The 19,935-nt window shown below is 40.9% G+C and overlaps 1 protein-coding gene across 4 annotated transcripts in view; it reads left to right on the top strand.

Moving 5' to 3' along the window:
- LOC115048158 (RNA binding protein fox-1 homolog 2-like) overlaps positions 1 to 19,935 on the top strand; it is a 42,425-nt gene that overhangs the window by 18,753 nt on the left and 3,737 nt on the right. For 2 of the 4 annotated variants that reach the window (XM_029509477.1, XM_029509475.1), the window contains 10 exons: positions 2,636 to 2,836; positions 3,453 to 3,626; positions 4,100 to 4,153; positions 4,420 to 4,512; positions 14,273 to 14,360; positions 15,252 to 15,308; positions 15,612 to 15,759; positions 16,766 to 16,808; positions 18,953 to 19,053; positions 19,637 to 19,712. In XM_029509477.1, the coding sequence (XP_029365337.1) occupies positions 2,636 to 2,836; positions 3,453 to 3,626; positions 4,100 to 4,153; positions 4,420 to 4,512; positions 14,273 to 14,360; positions 15,252 to 15,308; positions 15,612 to 15,759; positions 16,766 to 16,808; positions 18,953 to 19,053; positions 19,637 to 19,712 (1,035 nt within the window). Of the gene's footprint in view, positions 1 to 2,635; positions 2,837 to 3,452; positions 3,627 to 4,099; positions 4,154 to 4,419; positions 4,513 to 14,272; positions 14,361 to 15,251; positions 15,309 to 15,611; positions 15,760 to 16,765; positions 16,809 to 17,355; positions 17,399 to 18,952; positions 19,054 to 19,636; positions 19,713 to 19,935 lie in introns of those variants that run through there. The other 2 variants (XR_003841045.1, XM_029509476.1) reach the window with 2 other exon arrangements.

The raw sequence follows: 19,935 nt of genomic DNA, 5'->3' as shown, positions 1-19,935 counted from the left end.
ACAATTGATGATTGAGTAGCATCACCACTTGGCCGCTTGTTCTGTGTTTCTGTGGCTCGTGTAAGCTTTACTCTGTTGGTTAGAGGCTTAAGCCAGCAGGCAGAAAGACATAGACTCACGCTTGAAAGGTTTGCAGTGAAAAAAGGCCTCCCCCTCACCCCCTCGTGTATGGAAAAACATATGGTGTCTCAGGTAACAAAACTGCTGTGTGTGTTGGTGTATGCTTGCTTGCGGTGACAGTGAAACAGTGTGGATGAATAGGTCCTACTCCAGATGGTCCTTTTTATAGCTGTAACATCTGATTTGTGAATAAAAAAAGAACCAAACATATCATTTGATATATGATTGACTCTTCTTTGGTCAGGTTGTTTTTCTTCTCTTTTTAGTCCAAAGCCTAATCAAATCCTATCGCATTATGTCAAAATTCAGGCTTGGAAAGTTTGTGCTGAGATCAGACAAAACAAAAAAAGAATGTGTCATTATTTCCCATTATCCCCCTCTCCCTCTCCCGTTAAGCCCCCCTTTTTTCCATTATTTCTTTTTTCCTTTCTCTCCCCTCTCCTTGAGACTATATAATACTGCCATGTAGGGCAGTGCTGCTCCTTAGTCACTGGGTCAGGAATGCCTGTGTGGACTTAAAGTTGTACTGATTTCTCCTCTGGTCGTAGTCTGACAGCTTCCATCTCTTTTCTATGCGTTTGTCCATCAGTTTGTCCACCATTCATTTAGATTTGGATTTTACCCACAGTGAACTCAATAGCACAGCAATACACAAGCACCAGTCCACATTAACCCTCTACAGTGGTAGCCCAGAAATTGTCACGCTTAAAAATCTTGTGATAGAATTGTTTAATGGCACCTAGTTCAGTTGGTGCAATCTTGGCAGTGATCTATTTGGCCATAAACCTGGCTGCAGTAACATAATATGCAAAGTTGTAGCCTTCCTATTTGGAACACCATGCCACTGCATGTCTGCTGCCCCGAAGCAGTGTCTGGAAAAAAAATACTAGATGATCAGTGTTCATAATGTTCCATCCCTGCTACTGAAATATCCCTGCCTTGGGAGACCCAGTCACTGACAAACATTTTCACACAGTCGGACATAAAATGTAATTGGTTACTCATGTAAAAATAAGTTCTTCTAAATCCATCTCTGTGTGATCATAGGCATTCATTTTCATATTCTATAGTTAATCATCTTTCTTTGATTCTCTCTCTTGAGGGTTTTTGACATGTGTGACTCAGCCATAAGCTGGGATATGACTACAGGCCACACCCTTAAATGTCTGAGTACAGGCCACTACATGTTTATGAGCTTGCACGTCCTAACAAGGACACTTAAGCTTTGATTTAACCAAAGTATACCAGTGAATTTTAATGGCTATTTATCTCTATTGAACAGGTTGTTGTAGCGTCCTCTATCATCATTTGGTGACAGAGACAGCAGTGGATGCAAAACACAAATCACTTTACACACATTCAGCCTCACCACAATGAGAGTGGCAGTGGATGAGTTTGCCAGATTTTTTCATCCAGGCTTCATGTTTCTAATGCCTCCTCTATCTGTTGGGGCCAGACTCCAGCAGCTGTCTGTCTTGCAGATGGGCCTTTTAGCATCAGCTGGCTGTCCACAGCCAGTGAGGTAGTCACTGCAGAGGCAGAGTGAGCAGTCCTGCTATAGGATTAGAGAGGGAGAGAGAGGGAGCTAGTTTGCTTTGCAGCATCTTAGTTACTGTGTCTAATTAAAAAGGCTGTCTGGAGACCGAGTGTCTCTAGGCGTCACCCGGCCCAGATCCAGCCCACAGCATAGACCAGACCAGTGGTTAATGGTGTTGGATGCTCTGTGTCATTCCTGCCTGGCCTGGTGTAGAGGAGACAACCCTGACCCCAAACCAACTGCTCCCTCTCTTTCTCTCTTTTTACACATTACCTCTGTATCAAGTCATTTCCTCTTCCTTTCTTTAACTCTGTGCATTTGCTGTAAAGGGATTTTATACAAACTTACACCAAGATGCCCTTGACTGTGTGAAATGTCTAAACCAAGCAATACTGCAGAGCCACCTCATGCACACATAGGTTTATGTGTTACAGCAGCAGTAGCAGTAATAAAGAATCTGTAGATGATCCTGCTGCAGACACAGTTGTAACAGTAAAGAGAAATCACAGCGACCAGAGGCAACAAGGGTGATACACATTCAATGTGAATCATAGATGTCCTCTAAAAGAAAGCCAGAAGTACAGGAACTGAAATTCACCTGACGCAACTAACATGTGATGGTTAGTATTTATCTGCAAGTCCATCTAATTATCCATCCATCTCAGAAATATCCCTGTATCCATGTATCAAATTTTCTGACTCTTAATAATAGATGGGTTTTGTGTAAATATTTCATGGTCAGCTGACTGAAAACACATGCCTGTCAGAGATATGGAGGTGGAGGGAGGTGGGTAGACAAGCTTGTAGGGAAAGGAGAGTGAGAGGGAGGGAGAGATAGACAGTGAAATTTAATAGGTAGGATTTTAACCCCCTCATTCTACCTTCACCTGGACGCTGCAGCCTCTGCAGAAGGCCTGTTGAGAACATGTGCTAAATTGTGTTCCTTGCTCCTCCCCTCCCCTTTTCTTACCCCCACAGGGCTCTCAGGATTCGACAGGAGGGCAGGAGGGCCTTGTGGCCCCACCCTTTACAACGTTCCCACCTCCACCCCCACCTCAAAACGGGCTCCCAGGAACAGAGTTTGGCCCAGGGGCAATGTTTGGTGCTGGGGTCCAAGGAACAGCAGACGTAGGGGCTGCTAATGGAGCCACCACCTCACCCACCACCAGCAACAACAGTGTGAGTGCTTCTACTTCACAAAACGTTTGCTAGTAGTTTAGCAAAATCCTGGAGTGCATGACAGATAAATTTAGGGATACAGTATTCTTAGAAAAATAGTGTTTTCAAAATTTTTGACATCTTGATGTGTTGAAGTAAACAGATGGCAGGATTTTATTAGTTTGTATTCAATGAAATTGCATGTTAGAAGTATAAACCACTTTGGTGTGACATATCTCTGTACCTACTAAATGAGTTAGCACAAAACTTCATACAGACATTTATCACCCAGTGCATTAACATGACCAAAAAAAAAAAAAGTACTTAGCCACTATGAGCATGATAGCAAGGTAAAATAAACGTTAAGTTTAAAGCCATTACCTTGACTCTATAGTCTTAATCTTGTTAGTTGCCACAAATGTAACAATCATATCTCATTTAAGATGAAATTATAAAGTTTACTTATAATGCATGAAGGTGACGATATCAAGGTTTCTTGTACTCTGCAACTCTACATGTCTCCAGTGGGTCACATCCCCCAATAGGAGACGAAGTAGAGCTGTCACAGTGCAGAAATAATGATCATAAGCCATTTCTGTCTCATCTTTTACTACCCCTCTTCTCTACCCCCCAATAGGGAAAGGCAGATGATACATCCCAAGGTGAGGCGGGTGTACAATGTGGCACTGGAGGTACAGGAGCAGGAGGCTCTGCAGGAGACTCTGCAGAGGCCAAAGGGACCCCCAAACGGCTCCATGTCTCAAATATCCCCTTCCGCTTCCGAGACCCAGATCTCAGACAGATGTTTGGGGTAAGAAACTGGGATTGTTTCGGCCACTCATATAGATCAAAACCAATAAATCTGTGTTGATAGTTTGGATCTTTGGCACAGAGGCTTCATTGTCAGGGGTGTGGGGTGCATAGACTGACGAAGATTAATGCAAACCGGAGACATTTGTGGGTGTTCTGTTGGTGCTTCAGAGGGGCAGTTGACTGCTACGTGTGTCTGTGTGATAGTATGGGTGAGAAAATGACAGGGAAAATGGCACACAGTTGAGATCAAGACAAGGGGTTGAGGAACGCTATGAAGTGTGGGAAGTCGTCTTTTGTATAACAGTGACCCCTAGTGCAAAGTAGCTGTAACTCAATGATGGAAGCATCTGACTTTGCAGTAAATCTGTCCTAAACAACTGAGATCTAAAGCAAACCTGACATAGCTTGAAGACATAAAGGATTCTCTTTGACTTTATTTTTACTATCTTTTTTTCTCAACTTGATTTTCAGCAATTTGGGAAGATACTGGACGTAGAGATTATTTTCAACGAGAGGGGTTCAAAGGTAAGTGTGAAGATGCCATTGCATCAGAACAGAACTGCACTTCTCCCTGGCTGTTTACTGTGCATGGTATCAATGCGCCACACTACAGATCATTGTTATGAAACTTAAGTTGTCTATTAAACTATGTCAGACTGCACACCCAGCACTAAGGTTTTCCAGATTCTCATCTCATCTCATCTCTTTCCATGATGATGATGATGATGATGATGATAGTGATGTGCCCCTCACTTACCACCACCTTATTAAACCTCTGCCATGTACTGCAGGGTTTTGGCTTTGTGACATTTGAGAACAGCGCAGATGCAGAGAAAGCCAGGGAAAAGCTCCATGGCACACTGGTGGAAGGTCGAAAGATTGAGGTAATTTTTCTTCCTCTCTCTCTCGCTCTCTTTCTTTCTCCCTCCCTTCTCTCTTTTTCTCTCTCTTTTATGTCTCTCTCTCTCCTCTTCTGTCTTTTGTAATTCTGCTTGATCACTGACTGCTAGCTAGCTCCCATCCTCCCTTTAGTGATATGCTCTGATGCAGCCCACTGGTATCCCACTCCCTGGTCTTCTGCAATGTTTTTCATTTTATATTTAAAATGACTTGTTTATTCCTTCTTTTTTTTTTAGTTTTTTGTTTTTGTGGTAGGAATGATTGGGGGTGCAAGAACACTATATAAGGCATGTTGGGTATTTTTCCTCTGCAGCATTTTTTCACATTAAGCTGTTGCCTCTTCACCTTTTTTTCCACTGATGCACAACTTGTAGCCACACTAATGTGGGTTTTTGTTTTGTTTTGGGATTGTTGGTTTTTATTTTTTGTTCTTTTCCCTTTAGTTTCGTTCTGTCTTTCTTTTTTCTTATTTATTTATTTAATTTTTTTTTTTTTTTTGAAAGAATTGGAATGACATTTGTGTAGTTGGCACCGGAGGGCACAAGAGGAACGCAGTGAAAGGATGATGCATGGCAGATTGCCGTCAGATGCTCTTATTTTCTTCCCTAGTGTAGAAATCCTTCTGTGTTCCCCTCCCCCGGTGTTGTGGCTAAGTGGTTGTGACAAGCTTATGGCTCTTGGTGCAAAAGCAGCATGCTGGGAATTACAGCAACACTGACGCATGTTCACTTTATGGAAGTCTGGGTTCTTACCAAAGATCACTTGAGATTTTCTGTATGTGTGTTGAATTTATTTATTTTAAGTTGATTAAATATTATTTTTTTATTTATAACACACGCATGTGCTTAGTTAATGAAAGCAGTGTGTCTTGTTTGATTTAATTGGAGTTTCAACAGCCAGTTGTCCATGTTGTTTCTCTTGACCCAAACCTCTGTAAGCCAAGATTTCTGCATGGGCTTACTGTGGTGATTTCCTGTGTGTGTGTGTGAGAGTGTGTGAGTGTGAGCGTGAGCGTGTGTGAGTGTGTGTGGCGGGATGTTTTGAGTCAGTTCTTGCATGATGGATGAAGCTGGCTCGAACCTTTTTTAGTTCTATACTTTCAGTTCCGCTGCAGTGTGGTCATGAATGAAAGACGGCCACCTGCATCCACTGGTACAACATAATCCCTCAACCACCTCCACCCTCAGTCAATCAGCAAGCTGAATGGATACTGATGGAGCCAATGTACCCTGCATCAGTCAACAACCTGTGTTGTCCCTGAGTTTGCTTTAATCTGATGTGTGTGTTTCCTCCCAAGTTTTGCATGAAATCAGTCACATTTATTAATCAGCGAACAGTTTGTCTGTGTTTTCAGTTGTCACTCTGCATGTACTCTGTCATACCCCAGTAGTGGTGTTGGGCTGTAGCAGGTTATGTATGAGCTGCATGGTGGGCCAGCAGCAAGAGTCTGTAGAGTATGTTTCTTTCTGTCTGTTATGGTGCATGGGCTTGAAGAGACAAAAGGCTGGAGCAGGACAAACCATGGATTTGTGTTTATACATTCTTTCAGTCGAGGAGAAAGGGCCAGATATTTCTATTTGAGGCATTGCTCTCTCTCAGTTCTCCCTCCTTGCAGATGGTGCTGCTGTAACTCTTGCTTTAATTGGTCATATCATTTCAGAGTTTGTTGAACTATGTTTACAGAGATGGCAATGGCTAAAGATGACCAAAGTAATATGATTCAGAAACTCTGAAATATAGGCCTACTGTATACAATTGTTATACAAAAATATTTTGCTATTATTGTGTGTGGCTGTAGTTTACTGCTATCCACTGGCATGGGTTTAGTTGCTGTAGCCTAAGTGATTGGTATTTTGATATGGAAATACGTAATATAACTGAGGGAGCTCTGCAAACAGCCATATGTGTTTTTGTTTTATTTTGTTTTCTTGCATGTTTATTCTGTACAGCTATATCGTTGAAATAGTTTTGGTGATGGGACATGCTGACTTAGCATGAAATCAGTTGCACCTGAGTGCCTCGTAGAAAAAGTGCTCAACTATCTGAATTCTTGGAATGATTTTTGAGTGTTTTCTAAACTTTTCCATCCAAAAGCCAAGTGCTGACATTTCTTTGGTGCATGCTAATGGGAGTTAGTTGATATCTATTTTAATAGCTTAGCTTCCCATAGTGTGCATGTCTGTAGCCATATGAAATAGAACGAGATTCATTGTTCTTAAAGTTATATTGTACTTCTCTTTGTCTGGAATAAAACTCTGCGCTTTGAAGAAGTCAGTTTCCTGTGCGCTTCCAATGTATCCATGTAAGTGGCCCAACTACAGTTCACTTTGTCTCTACCTGCTTCTTTCTGATTCCATCTCATCACCATTAATTCTATACATGTGTATATATAGAGTCCTATATGTCACTATATAGGTGTGTGTATCTTATTCATAAACATACACATCTCAGTCCATCACCTGTCCATGGCTGTCTCTGTGATTGTGCCTATGCTCTAACATAAATGGTTAAACAGTCCGCACTCATAACATCTGTCTGCCATGGGCAGAAACATTTTGGCTGTCGATGACTTGTGTTTCTTTGACTGTAGGTCACCCTGTAAACCTAACGATGGATAATTTCTTTCCTCATTTAGTCTCATATGTGTAGTCGTGTATGTCAATACATTTCATCCTTTTGCTGCCGATACAAGCTGAACAGGAAGCGTTCATGCATGGTCTCATTTTCATAGTGTATGCTGGTCACACAGAACTACATTTATGTTCCTGAGAGTATAAGGTTTCAATTTTTCACTATACATATCATATATTAATCAATATGTAACACAGCAAGGTGTGTACTGGTGAAACGACATAAGTAATTTTAGTTTAACTGCCCCATCTCTGGGCATGCCTTACAGATATTTACTTATCACCAGTCAGTCAGTACTGTGCAAAAGAATTAGCAGGTGTTTGTAATTTTCATCCATTTCCTGGGCTGCTCCCTGGTGTACCTGCTGTAGATTTGTCCACACTGCAAACAGAGTGGAAATGTCAGTGGCTACCACTGTTAGGATGAAAACAGAGGATATGGCACACAGAGACCATGCAGAACCCTTAAACTCCCATTTACTAACTACTGCTCCAAGGTTTTGTGCTTGTGGTTGGTCTGTGTGGCTGGAGTGTTACGGGAAGTGACAGCTCCTCCGCAGCGCAGAGTTTTTGTCAGACCTTTCAACACAATAGCACAGAAAAGCTGAGTTGTTTGAGTGTGTCAGAATTGGTGCAGCTCTGCATGCAAAGGGAGGGGCTGGTGGGTACTGAGTAAAGAGGATCATCATCACTGCATGGATTTGGTGGAAAGGATGAGAGGAAGTCGTGCCTGTGGTCTTGCATGCCTGCACCATGCACACTCTCACCAATCAATGCTACCGCCACGCACTCCTTAATGGGACAGAGCTGGCTTTCAACTCATCTTGGCCTGGGCCTTATACCAGTCATTTCCATATTCCAAACATTTTTGATGATTTCATTCTGTAGTATTATTACTATGCCAAGTTTGAATTGCCAGGAACCTTGACTATGATTGCTGATTTGGTGATGGCCCAAAGCGAATGATTACCAGCTCATGGTATCCCAGTTTCATGGATGAACCCCCCTGCTATTTATTTGACCTGTCCTGTTTTGTTTTGTTATATTATCGGAACTCTCTGGTACTGCATGATTTCCCCCAGGAAAAATTAATGAATGAAATGTGCGAGTTTTCATGTGTGTTTGCTTTGTACATGAGGGAAAATGTCGAAAAGGTTGAGAGAAAAGGGGAAAGAGAGATTGTTCTTTGCCCTTTTCAACCCTCTCTTTCTTTGTGTGTTGGCTCCGTTCTTTCTCTTCCTTATCCTTTCATTCTCTTGTCGCCAGTCAACTTTGTCTTTCTGTCATTTTTCGTTTTATTGTAAAAATTTGCAGTTTTTTTTCCCCCAACTTGAAAATTCTATTTTGCTATCATCTTTGTCTGCCTTATTTTGTTTCCATTTGTCTGTTTTAAATTTCCTGCCTCAGTTGAATTGTTTGACTGTCCTTTGGTATGTTCTGTTGTGGTGACTGGTAAAAACTGGAAATTATAGTCACTATATCCTCATTTGGTTTCCAAACACAAACTTCTCTTGTGGCCTAACTTCACCAGACAGGAATGAGTCATCTCTTGCAACATCTAACCAAAATATCTCTGCCTGTCCTTTTGACTGGAGTAGATCCAGACAGCATTAAAACAATCTTTGCTCTTATGGTGGAGGGCGATGTGCATTTGTATGGGCTCTTTTGACTTTTCCTTAGAAATGTTTGAACTTATTCCCTCACTGTACTGTACAGTTTCTAGGGTTAGGCTAGTTGCCCTGTATCTCGCTTCTCCAGTACCATGTCTTTTGTTCTCTAGAGCACAAAATACCTTCCTGTCACTGGTCTGACTGTTGTAATGATGCTCAGAGCTCTTAAGTGCTGAGAGCTAGCATCCCTTCTCTTTCCCCTCCTCTTCCTTCTTTCTCTTACATTCTGCTCTGAGCTATAACGCTGCTGCTATCAGGTTTTGATTTCACAGGGGGCAATAAAGGGGGGCATTTAGGTTTCTTTTGTTACTAGGATTATTTGTTCCTTTATTTATTATATTTTTTCTGTTTCCCTGACGACTTCTGTGTGTTGTTGTCAGTCTCCACGGTAACCACTCGCTGTTTCTACGGCAACGGTAAGTTGTGTACAAACATCTATCACTGAACTGATCCCCTTCCCACCCCACTCCTGAAATGGGCCTTTGACACAGCATAATGTATAGTATATTGTGAAATGACAATGCTAGTCTTTTGCATTTCTATTTGTCAGATTTAATAACTAAAGGCCCACGCAGAGTATTGGCCTAGAAAGCAGTCAGTGTTATGTAATTTTACAGTACACAGCACAGTACCAAAAGCACACAGACAGATGGACACAGCATCATCAACACAATAGATATTTTAGTGGTAAGATTTACTCCACATGTCAGTCACCCCCACCATGTCATTAACACCTCACTGGGAATGACCGAATGTAATCACCCTCCTCTTTGCAATCACACGTCTCTCTACAATCCATCTGATTAATTCTCTGTCAGACTTAATGTATATGTTTTTGTTTTTTTTTTTCTTCTTCCTCCTAATTGGTTAATATGAAAAGAAATGATATGAAGCTTCGCTACGTATTGCTGCCTACGATTGCTTGAGTGAGTGCAGACCCCAAGCTGCAGGACAAATAACTCTGCTCTGGTTTTGAATTCCTTTATTTCACTCACCTGCCTGCTTTTGGGACAGTAAACTTTGTCAAACCTCAGCCAAGTCGACACAATGTGCAGTTGAAAATGTCGTAACACTCCTGCCTGTCTTTGCTGCAAAAACAAAGACCTTCCAAAGGTACATAGTAGACTAGTACACTGTCTTACCACAAAAATATATCTGGGATTCATCATTAGGAATCTTTTGGTAATTCACGTAAAATTATAATGGGCAGAGGACCCATACTTTTAAAGATCTGCATTGGGTTGCACAAACCTATTCATAAATCCACAAAATTATTAATCTAATTTAGTCCTGCTTAGATTAATCTATTAAATTGGATGAAAATGTAAGAAGTGTCTTAGCTTGTCAACACTGGATGAACATGTTAGCTGGTTGCATAGTACTGCCATCAGTGACTGTGACCATAGCATCCTAAACATAACATAACTTCCAACAATTAGGCTTCTGAAAGCACAAACTATTACTTATATATTGTTGTATTTGTGTCTAGTTACATTGTTTTAATTGGTGTAAATGTTAGTCGCATCTCATTTCTAGAAAGAAATAATATAAATAGTTTGGGTTCATTTAGTCATGTTTAAAATTCCCTTTAGCAGACACTGAGTAAACTTCCCACTGAAGAACAGCTGCTACAACAGGCTGGTCACTTACCAAATCAGCCAGGCTGCATCCAAATTCACTCCCATGTGTTATATAGTGAACAACAATTACAGTGGCAAAGTCAGTGAACCTTTTCTCACCCTACGACCTGTTTTTCTGCATTAATTGGTTAGAAAATGAATTTCATCTAGGTCATAAGTGTAGACAAACACAACGTGTTTGATCTAATATCATACAAACACTGTCTCTTTATTGAACACAGCCTCTAAAACATTCACAGTGCAGGTGTAAAAAAAAAAAAACAAAAAAAACAAGTGAACCTTTAGATTTAATAAATGATGACCCTCCTTTTGGAACAGTGAATTGGAACAAGCTCTTCTACTAGCTGCTGATCAGACCCGCAGATTTCAGGAGGAAGTACAGATCAGTTTTCTTATAGAGCTGTGACCCTGCAACCTGTAAAAGACCTTGGTTAACCGGGGAATTGATTCTCCACTTAATCATACCTCTCCCTCCGCTGAATTTCATCGAAGGGATGCGTGTTTTCATGTTGCATGCAGGGTCTTTATTTTTTTTTACCATAAATAGTACTGTATCTTCTTTCCAAAACATTTTCCCAGTAAGATTCTGGAGTGTCATGCTGTCCTTTGACAGACTTCAGTAATGTATGTGACGTTTTTTTTGGAAGGCATCAGTGTTGCCTATGGCAGGACACTCAGCTCAATGCTCTGTGGTTGTTTATGGTATCCTCATCAACAGACGTTAACCAGCTTTAGTGATTCCTTTAAGTGTTACTCTGAACCTCTTTGCTGTTTCACCGGTCATTCTGTGTTAGTTCATCTTAACTGAGTGTCCGCCTCCAGGGAGAGTAACTATAAAACTAAATCGTTTCCATTTATAGACACAGTTTGAGACGTCTCATACCTTTCACCTTCATGCAAATCAAAAATTTGCTCAGACCTCTTTTGCCAGGGATGTTTTACATCAGCATATTAAAAGTGTTGAGTGCTTTAAATTAAAATAGGCTTAACTCGCACCTCCAATCTGGTTTAATTTACTTGACTCCAGGTCTAACTCAAGTTAGCTTCATTTCATAAGCCAAAAGGTTCACCTACTTTTTCGACTCTCCACTGTGAATATTTTAATGAAGTTTTCAATATGGGGAAGAATAAAAACATTGTGTAGGTCGTTGGAATAGATTATTTGTTTGTCATAAGTATAACTTATGACTTGGAGATGATCTGTTTTAGGACAAATTCATACATAAACTCTAATAGATTCATCTCCTTTTTCATGCTACTGTATTCGGACTGATATCAGACAAAGCCCCAGTGTTGTTGTCACCATATGCATCTCTAAACCGATATGGGGTTTACCTTGCTGTGTTTTTGGGTCTATATTATGCTGCCATTTTGTTTTTCTCTTTTGGTTTGATTTTATTGTAGTGGACTGTCTGTGAATCAGTAGTTGTAGTGGTAGTCATAGTCGTAGTGTACTGGTCCTAGTTTGTGACACGGTTCTAATGCCTGGCATAGTGTCTCATGTTTATTTTATTTCTCTCCTTTTTTGGGAATGAGGATTGCTCTCTCTCTCTCTCTCTCTCTCTCTCTCTCTCTCTCTCTCTCTCTCTCTCTTGCTCTCTCTCGCTCTCTCTCACTCTCTCTCTCTGTTCCCTCCATCCTTTGGTGCTCTGTTTCTCAACCCACCACATATAATGAGATTTTCAGGAGAATGGTCACCAAATCTAATTGCTTTATTTGAATGATGCACCTTGGTATATATGTTGTGTTTTCAACAGTAATTGTTGATTAGTTTTTTGTGTTGCTCATCAAAATTTTCTCCTTTTCTTTCTTTCTCTCACTCCATCTTTACGTTCTCCTGTTTTTGTAAATGGACTGGCTCTGTCTCTTTACTTCTCACTTGCATCCCTTTCTCCTAACTTACCTGTCCCATCTTTGTCTCGTATGTGTTAGATGTGGGAGTGCTGCGATTGTTTTTGATTGGTCTCTATGCTGCATCCAACGCTTGCTGATTGGCTGAATTTTTGAGTTTTTATTTATTTATTTATTTATTTTCCTTTTGGGTTTGTTACTCACTCTTGGTCATGTATTGCGCCCATACTTGGCTGCGTGTAATTTCTGTGTTATATGATTATTAATTTTGTCAAACAAATGTTTTTGCACCCCTTCTTTCTCTCCCTCTCCCTTGTATTTATTTTGAAATATTTCTTTTTAGGTATGTAAACCCCACATGTTTGGTTTCATATGGAAATGTGACTTCATTTTGTCCAGGTTTATTATTCAGGTTGGACTGGGAGGGCAAAAGTAGGACAAGAAAGGCTGAATGATTTTTTTTTTTAATCATTAATATTTTGGGATTTGCCTTCTATATTGGTCTCTGTTGATTTGCATGTCTTACTGTCAACCGTTTACCCAACTTGATTAATTTTGCATTACACAAACACAAGAACACAAACTGCACTAATGCAGTTGATTGCCCAGCATTAATATAGGCAAACTCCTGGTTATCTAGTGCTACTCATCAACAGCAATTTTTCACTGTGATAAAAATGTGAACATTAAAAGGATTTTGTTAACTCAATTTCATAATGTGTTCATTCAGATACTCGAGGGCTGTCAGATAGCTAGCTATGCTAGGCTAATTGAATTGTTTGCCACTGACCTTGTCATTTGCAATGAGGGAAAAATGAGGTAAACCTCATTTCCATTTGAATGTAGCTTGGCCGATAAACAACATTGACTCACTGAGAAAGGCAATGCGAATGGCAGCCTGGGCCTTAATGGTCTTCTAAATGGGAGTGCTGTGGGTATGTACGCACAAGCACTCTCATTCCTCAGTCTTTCTCCTTCTACTGCTTTGTCACACACACTTACATGTGCAAAAACACACACACACACACTCCCCTCATCTAGCCGAAAGGTCATTAATCTTTAGCTTGTCACACAGTCAGATATGGAGCTTCAACAGCACACTCAGGCAGTATAGGTTATTACGGAGAGCTACAATCTCCTTCTCTTAAAACCCATCAAAAAAAGATGAGGAAAGATCAAGGGAGCGGAGTGTTAGCCTTTGATGCTCAGAGGAGAGATTAGCAGCCATCTTGGGCTGAAGCATTAGCCTGATATGTCAGCCAGCATGCACAGTACATACACATGCACAATACTTTCACCTGTGCATGCACCACACCTCCCTTAAAAAAAAGAAAGGGAAAAAACTTAAAGTTTCCTTGGTTGTGCCTATCCCCCCCCCCCCTTATATGTAGTCACAGTAGCATTGTAATCTATGTCGCCCATGGCAGCCATATCTCTACACATATCTCACCAAACTCTCCTGGGCAACTTGCTTTTAATTGCATGAATACTAAAAATCGCTTTAATAGCCTTCACCCACTTTTACACACAAACATGCACACGTATACCAACATGAACACACAGTCACAAACACACCAATGAAATTGTTAGGATCCTTGTCAAGAAACAAATTTGGCACTATTCCGCACTGCTCATGAAAGATCTTTTTATTCTGAAGACTAGGATTTATAGTGCAGTGTTTTAAACATAACACCACTCTGGTTATAAGGCAAAATGATTGCACTGGTGAACTAGGTGTTAATACACACCAAGGGACTTTCATTTTAAAGGACAGAAAAGTTTTCCTTTCATGAGCCAGTAGGACCTCAATATTACAATACAATTTTACTGTAAAAAAATTAAAATGTATCAGCCTTGGCCTGGTAAGCTAGTAAGTCTTGGATTGCATTCTGCTTTTGTTTCCTCTGTTGAATTGTTGCCTGTGTCTTTGACCATTTGCTCCTCCGCCCTCAGGTGAATAACGCCACGGCCAGGGTGATGACTAACAAGAAAATGGTCAGCCCTTACCCTAACGGAGAGGCACTGAGCACACTGCCTTATGGTAATGACTACAGTGACACGCATTAAAAGTAAACGCGTGGCCTGCCTAATAATCAAACAATCCCTGCAGGCTCTGCTGCAGATCACGTTCTGAAAGCCCATCAGTAAATCAAATTCATAGTTTTAGTATTTTTGCCACCACCTATCAGCCATGGTGTCAGTTGACTTAAAACTGTAGGTCAGAGAGAGATTTTAAAGAAAAATAGGTGTGAATAAGGCGCAGAAGGGCTTTAAGGATCAACTGTAAATAAAGTAATGTGCTGTGGAACAAAAGAAAATTGTGTGTGGTGAAATTTAGTTTGAAGTAGTTTTGCTGAAGATTTTTCCTGTGCCCCATTACGTAGCCTGAAATTAGGCCAGTCCATTTGTTTACTGTATCTATCCAGGTCATTTTAAGGCCACACTAATTTGTACTGTCTGCTTGTAAGACTCCCACCCCATAAGAGAAAGTGTATGAAGACCTGATCTGAGTGTTGGTGCTGCTTTCTGGTTGCTTTACCTTGTGGTGCTAGTGTGGCAGGTTGGGTTGAGCCACATGGCAAGAGCTCAGGAGCATGTCCTTTTTGTTTTGTGTGCTCTTTCATTACATCTTCTAGTTGGGGTCAAGTTTCACAGGGAATCCTTCAGTTGTCAGTTTGAAGAACCTCAATTTCTAAGAAACACTCCTTGGTAACTGACAACCAACAAACCTGCTCTTCTGCTCTTGATTTTCTTTGTTATCCACGAATGCCAGCAATAAAGCAGAATAGCAGCATGACTAATGATGTCAATAAATATCTGTGTGAATTGCTTTAGTATACAGCATACTACACTAAAGTAGCTCTTTGTAAACTGCCCGTTCATTCTTTTGCCCTCTTCTCTCTCTCTCTCTCTCTCTCTCTGTGACTGTCAGCGGGATGGAAATTGAGTCCCATGGTAGGGGCTGTGTACGGACCAGAGCTCTATGCAGGTAAGGCCAGTCTTCCTTCAACCACACCAAAAATTGTTACTGCAGCCGATTTTAGTCACAGTCCAATCTTTTATTTATATTGTCCTTGTGTTTCTTCGTATTGACACTCAAGGCTCAAGCTGAATAAATGGCTTTCCTCTTTGCACTTAAATCCATGTGTGACCTTTTCTGTTTTTCTCTTCACATTGTCTTTTTTCTACCTATCCTTCTTTTCTAAATAATACCCTATTTTTCAATCTTTCTCTCCTACTCTCCATCTCATTCCTAATCCTCTTTGTCCTCGCTGCTCTCCTCTTCCTTCAGTCCCAGGGTTTCCCTACCCTTCAGCAGCAGCAGCAGCCACAACAGCAGCCGCAGCATTTCGTGGCGCCCATCTCAGGGGCCGGGGCCGGCCCGTCTATAGCGCAGTGCGGGCTGCTGTGCCTCAGCCTGCTATCCCTGCCTACCCTGGGTAAGAATTAAAAATAATTTCCAAAATGAGAGCTGTTGACACTGTATACATTTTTAGCTTAGTAAACCTATTGAGGAACACCCCATGAAAGCCATTTACAGAATCTATTTGACCAGGTTTCTGTTTAATACAGCTGTGCTCATACACTTCTCATGCTCAAACATCATTTACACTTTACTCTCTCCAGCAGTCTAACTGGCACATTGTCAGTCAGTTCACAAGCTATTCAGCGGCAGTATGACACTGATGGGATTGCACCATTGAATGTTTATTTGAATAAACACCCAAATACCACCATCAGCAGATTTGCATAAACACACAAACCACATTCAGTCATTATGCAGAAGCAGTCACCCTGCTCACAGATTTGCCACAAATTATTCACATTTACTGAGATGTTTTTTGTCCCCTTAATACATGTACTGTGCATGTTGTTGCTGTGCTGTGATGATTGGCTAATGGGGTTATGACTGCAATGATTCAGATCAAACCAAAATTTGTTAAAGGCCTTGTGGTTGCTTACTATAATGAACATTTAAATCAAGCTAAACAAGGCAAAAATTGGGGCTGCAGGAAATACCCTCTCCATACATGCTCCTCTGAAAACGGTACTTCTCTGGCATTATATCCTCATTAAATGATCATTGAAAGTGGCATTTGCTGCCTTGACTTTCTTGTAGCTGGGGAACAATAGCAGTTTATAGTGGTATTTCAGTACGATGAACTATCTATTGGCCCCATGACACTTTGGTAAATGTTTTTGGGTGCAGTTGTGGAGCTTAAATGGAAAATGGATTTCCTCTGCATGCTGCATGGGTGTGAAATAACTATTTCTCTCTCTCTCTTTCTCTCCCTATTCCCTCTTATTCTCCCTGTTTTTGTTGCCTTGTGACCTTCATCCACACTGGTTTTTGGGACTGTGCACCACTTCAATTGCACCCCACCACTACCGTTCCCTTCCTCTTTGTCTCCCCTCCCCCAAATCTTTTCCATGTTTTTCTCTCAGTGTGGTGTATCAGGATGGGTTTTACGGAGCTGCAGACTTATATGTAAGTAAACTCACCTCCCATCAACACACCTCTCTGTCTCTACCCTACCACCTTTCTCCTGCTCTTTTTTTCTCTGGGGTTGATTGTGCATGTGCGTCAAGTCATGCCCTGCACAGAGCTGCCTGCATAAAGGTGAATGAGCCCACAATGAGAAACTACTTCCAAGCACAACACACCACAAATCATAAGACAAGATCTTTTATGATGAGAGTTTTTGTTTTGTTTTGTTTTTTTCCTTTTCTTTGCTTTTTTGGGTCTGTGTGTTGTGACTAAAATATCTGTTATGCAGTTGGAACACAGCTCAGGTCAAAAGAGGCTGTATTGGTTTAAAAATGGGAAAAAAAAAGCATAGCTGTGACATCTTAATGATAGGATCAAGGGTTTCAAACACCACTACAAAGGCTGCTCTGTGGGCGGAAGCGGCAGCAGGCATCAGTGTTTGAGTGTGTGAACATAGGAACGTGTGTGTCTGTCTGTGTATGTGTGTGTGTGTGTGTGTGTGTGTGTGTATCCAGGTTGACAACAGTTGTTTCTGTTCTCTCTATAGACTAGTGTTTCAGGACTCAGTCCTTAGTCCCAGATTGCCTCAGGTAGGGTCAACTCAACACCAAACCCACAGTGTGCATTGTTTTACTGTACTACTTCCTCTGATCTTATGAATCATCTTCTGATCTGATCTGGAACATTTTGTCTTTTAGTTGTTATTTGAAAGAATTACCATTACTTTGAATTTTACTTTATTTTTCTACTAACTCACTGAAATGTGCAACTTTCTAATTGTAGGGGAAGGTCTTTGTTTGTTTACTAAACTACTAAGTTACACTGAGTGTATATTTTTCCTTACAATTTATTCAAAAGAGAGCCTGGTCTCTTTAAAAATGTCAATATATCTAAATTATGCAACTATGGAAAGAAAAAATAAATGAATATAAGTTTTTTTTTTTTTTTTTGTTTGTCTTATTTCTTTAAAATTGAAAGCTTTCCACAGCAAAAGGTCCAGCAAGTGTAAGCCCAGGCTGCAAGATGCTCTGAAATCTTAAAAAAACAAGTTGATATGGAGAACATGGTCTCTTCCTGAATTAACCCCCCCCCCCCCCCCCCCCCGACCCCTCCTAGGATGATTACTGAAGCATGTGCTGATCAGCTGCTGCATGCGGACAGACTGTATTACTGCTCCATGTCGTCCTTTCCTCCACTCACCCAGAAAGCCTTGCTCTTTCTCTCCAACACCTAATAGCCCATTTTTCTATCCCACCCTCCCGCTCTCTGCTCCATGTCCAGCAGGCGTCCCGGAGAACGCTGGGGTGTTTCTGTTGTGCTTTGCTGTGCTCTGTTCAGATCAGGTCCAAATGCAGTGGTGTTGTGTTGTTTCCTTATTTCTTTTTTTTTTTAGGATTGAATTGTAATTTGGGTCATGCATGCAGTCTCAGTGATGATGATCTGATTTTAGTGTCAGTACAGACTTGTGTGGGTGTGTTTGTGTGTGTGGCTTTATTTTCCATCTTCCTGTTTCTCTCTCTTGAATCCACATGTAAGATCGCATATAATAACAATAACAAATGCTGTTTTTTTTTCACCAATATATCAAACCGTAGCATCACTTAGTTTCCTCAGACTTTAGGTTTTCTCTTGGCATATCTGTTCGTTACTCAAATCTTCTGTCCTCACAAGACAATGAAATTTCTCTATGGCCTCAACTGTGTGACCATTTTGTTTCCCACATTTATTTTGCCCTCTCTCCTCTAGTGGTAAAAATACAATCTAACTTGACTTCAGCAGTCCAATTTCCTCTCTATCTCATTGATAAAGCAGCTCTCTTCCCGCATAAACACTACATTACTCTGTCCTTTCCCTGTCCTGAAATGCAATATACTGACATGAAAAAAATAAGGAAAAATAAAATTGAACCTAATTCTAAATTGTACATATAATTTATACATGCTCTTTTTGAAATGTAGATTTGTCAGATGTATATAGATTTGAGAGGCAGCTATAAGTTTTTGCCAGAATTAAATGTCAATATATTACATCTCTCTATTACCCCCACCCACTGCCACCCTTACCTGTCTTTTGCACACTTCATCCCAGGTGTCTTGATCCTCAGAGACATGTGACCTAGCTCTGTCTTGTGTGTTTTTCTCCAGGGAGGCTACCCTGCTGCTGCCGCCGCCGCCGCCGCCTATCGCTACGCCCAGCCTGCAGCTGTAACCGGAGCAACTGCCGCAGCTGCCGCTTACAGTGACAGGTGAGGTCAATCCAGGGCAAACGTCAACACATTCACCTCACTGTGCAACAAAAGGTCTAAGGAGGTATAGACTGTACAAATGATCTCTAGTGTCAGACATCAGTCTGAAAACAGATCTGAGGGATGGGACAATTGACTGATGATGTAAAGAGGAGGCCCAAGCCATGCTACTTTGATAACAATAAAAACACAGTTGCATTATGCATTAAGTTTCAGATTTTTACTTAAAGTTTTTATGTCAGCAAAGCTTAATCCATGAAAATGTATCTTTTTTTTATCACAGGAGAGGTTTGGATGCCGTATAAAATTACCTGAGTGTCATGATCAACACACTCACACACACAGACAAGTGTTAACTCTTCTGCTGTTTTCTTAACACATTACCTTTACCCATGAACGAGCGAAAAATGTGAAACGTGTGTTCTGCCTGGTTCATGTGATAAAACAGGAACTCACTCATAATACTTTCTAAAATGGCACGAATGCTGATTGGAGCTTGAACATGAAGGCTCCAATGTAATGATGATGTCCTTTTGCCTAATGCAAATGAGTTATTTCTTCTGTGTTGTGTTTTGGTTTCCAGTTACGGCCGAGTATACACCACAGATCCATACCATGCTTTAGCTCCAGCTGCTGCTGCCTACGGAGTGGGAGCCATGGTGAGAAAGCCAACACAAGTTCTACAGAAAACAAAAAGAAGTTCATTTTGGGTGGGGTGGGGGGGTGAGATGGGAGTTCTGTAGGTTCACTGTGGGGCTTTTCTTGTGTGTCTTCTGGAACAAATTGCATCTGGGTCTCACATGAGTCAATAAATGCATGACCATATATAAACCATATTTGAATATTTTTCCAAAACCAATATGAGTCTTAATTTATCTGTTT

The sequence above is a fragment of the Echeneis naucrates genome, chromosome 8, assembly GCF_900963305.1.
Source record: "Echeneis naucrates chromosome 8, fEcheNa1.1, whole genome shotgun sequence".
NCBI lineage: Eukaryota > Metazoa > Chordata > Actinopteri > Carangiformes > Echeneidae > Echeneis > Echeneis naucrates.
This window is presented reverse-complemented; position numbering and strand designations above follow the sequence as displayed.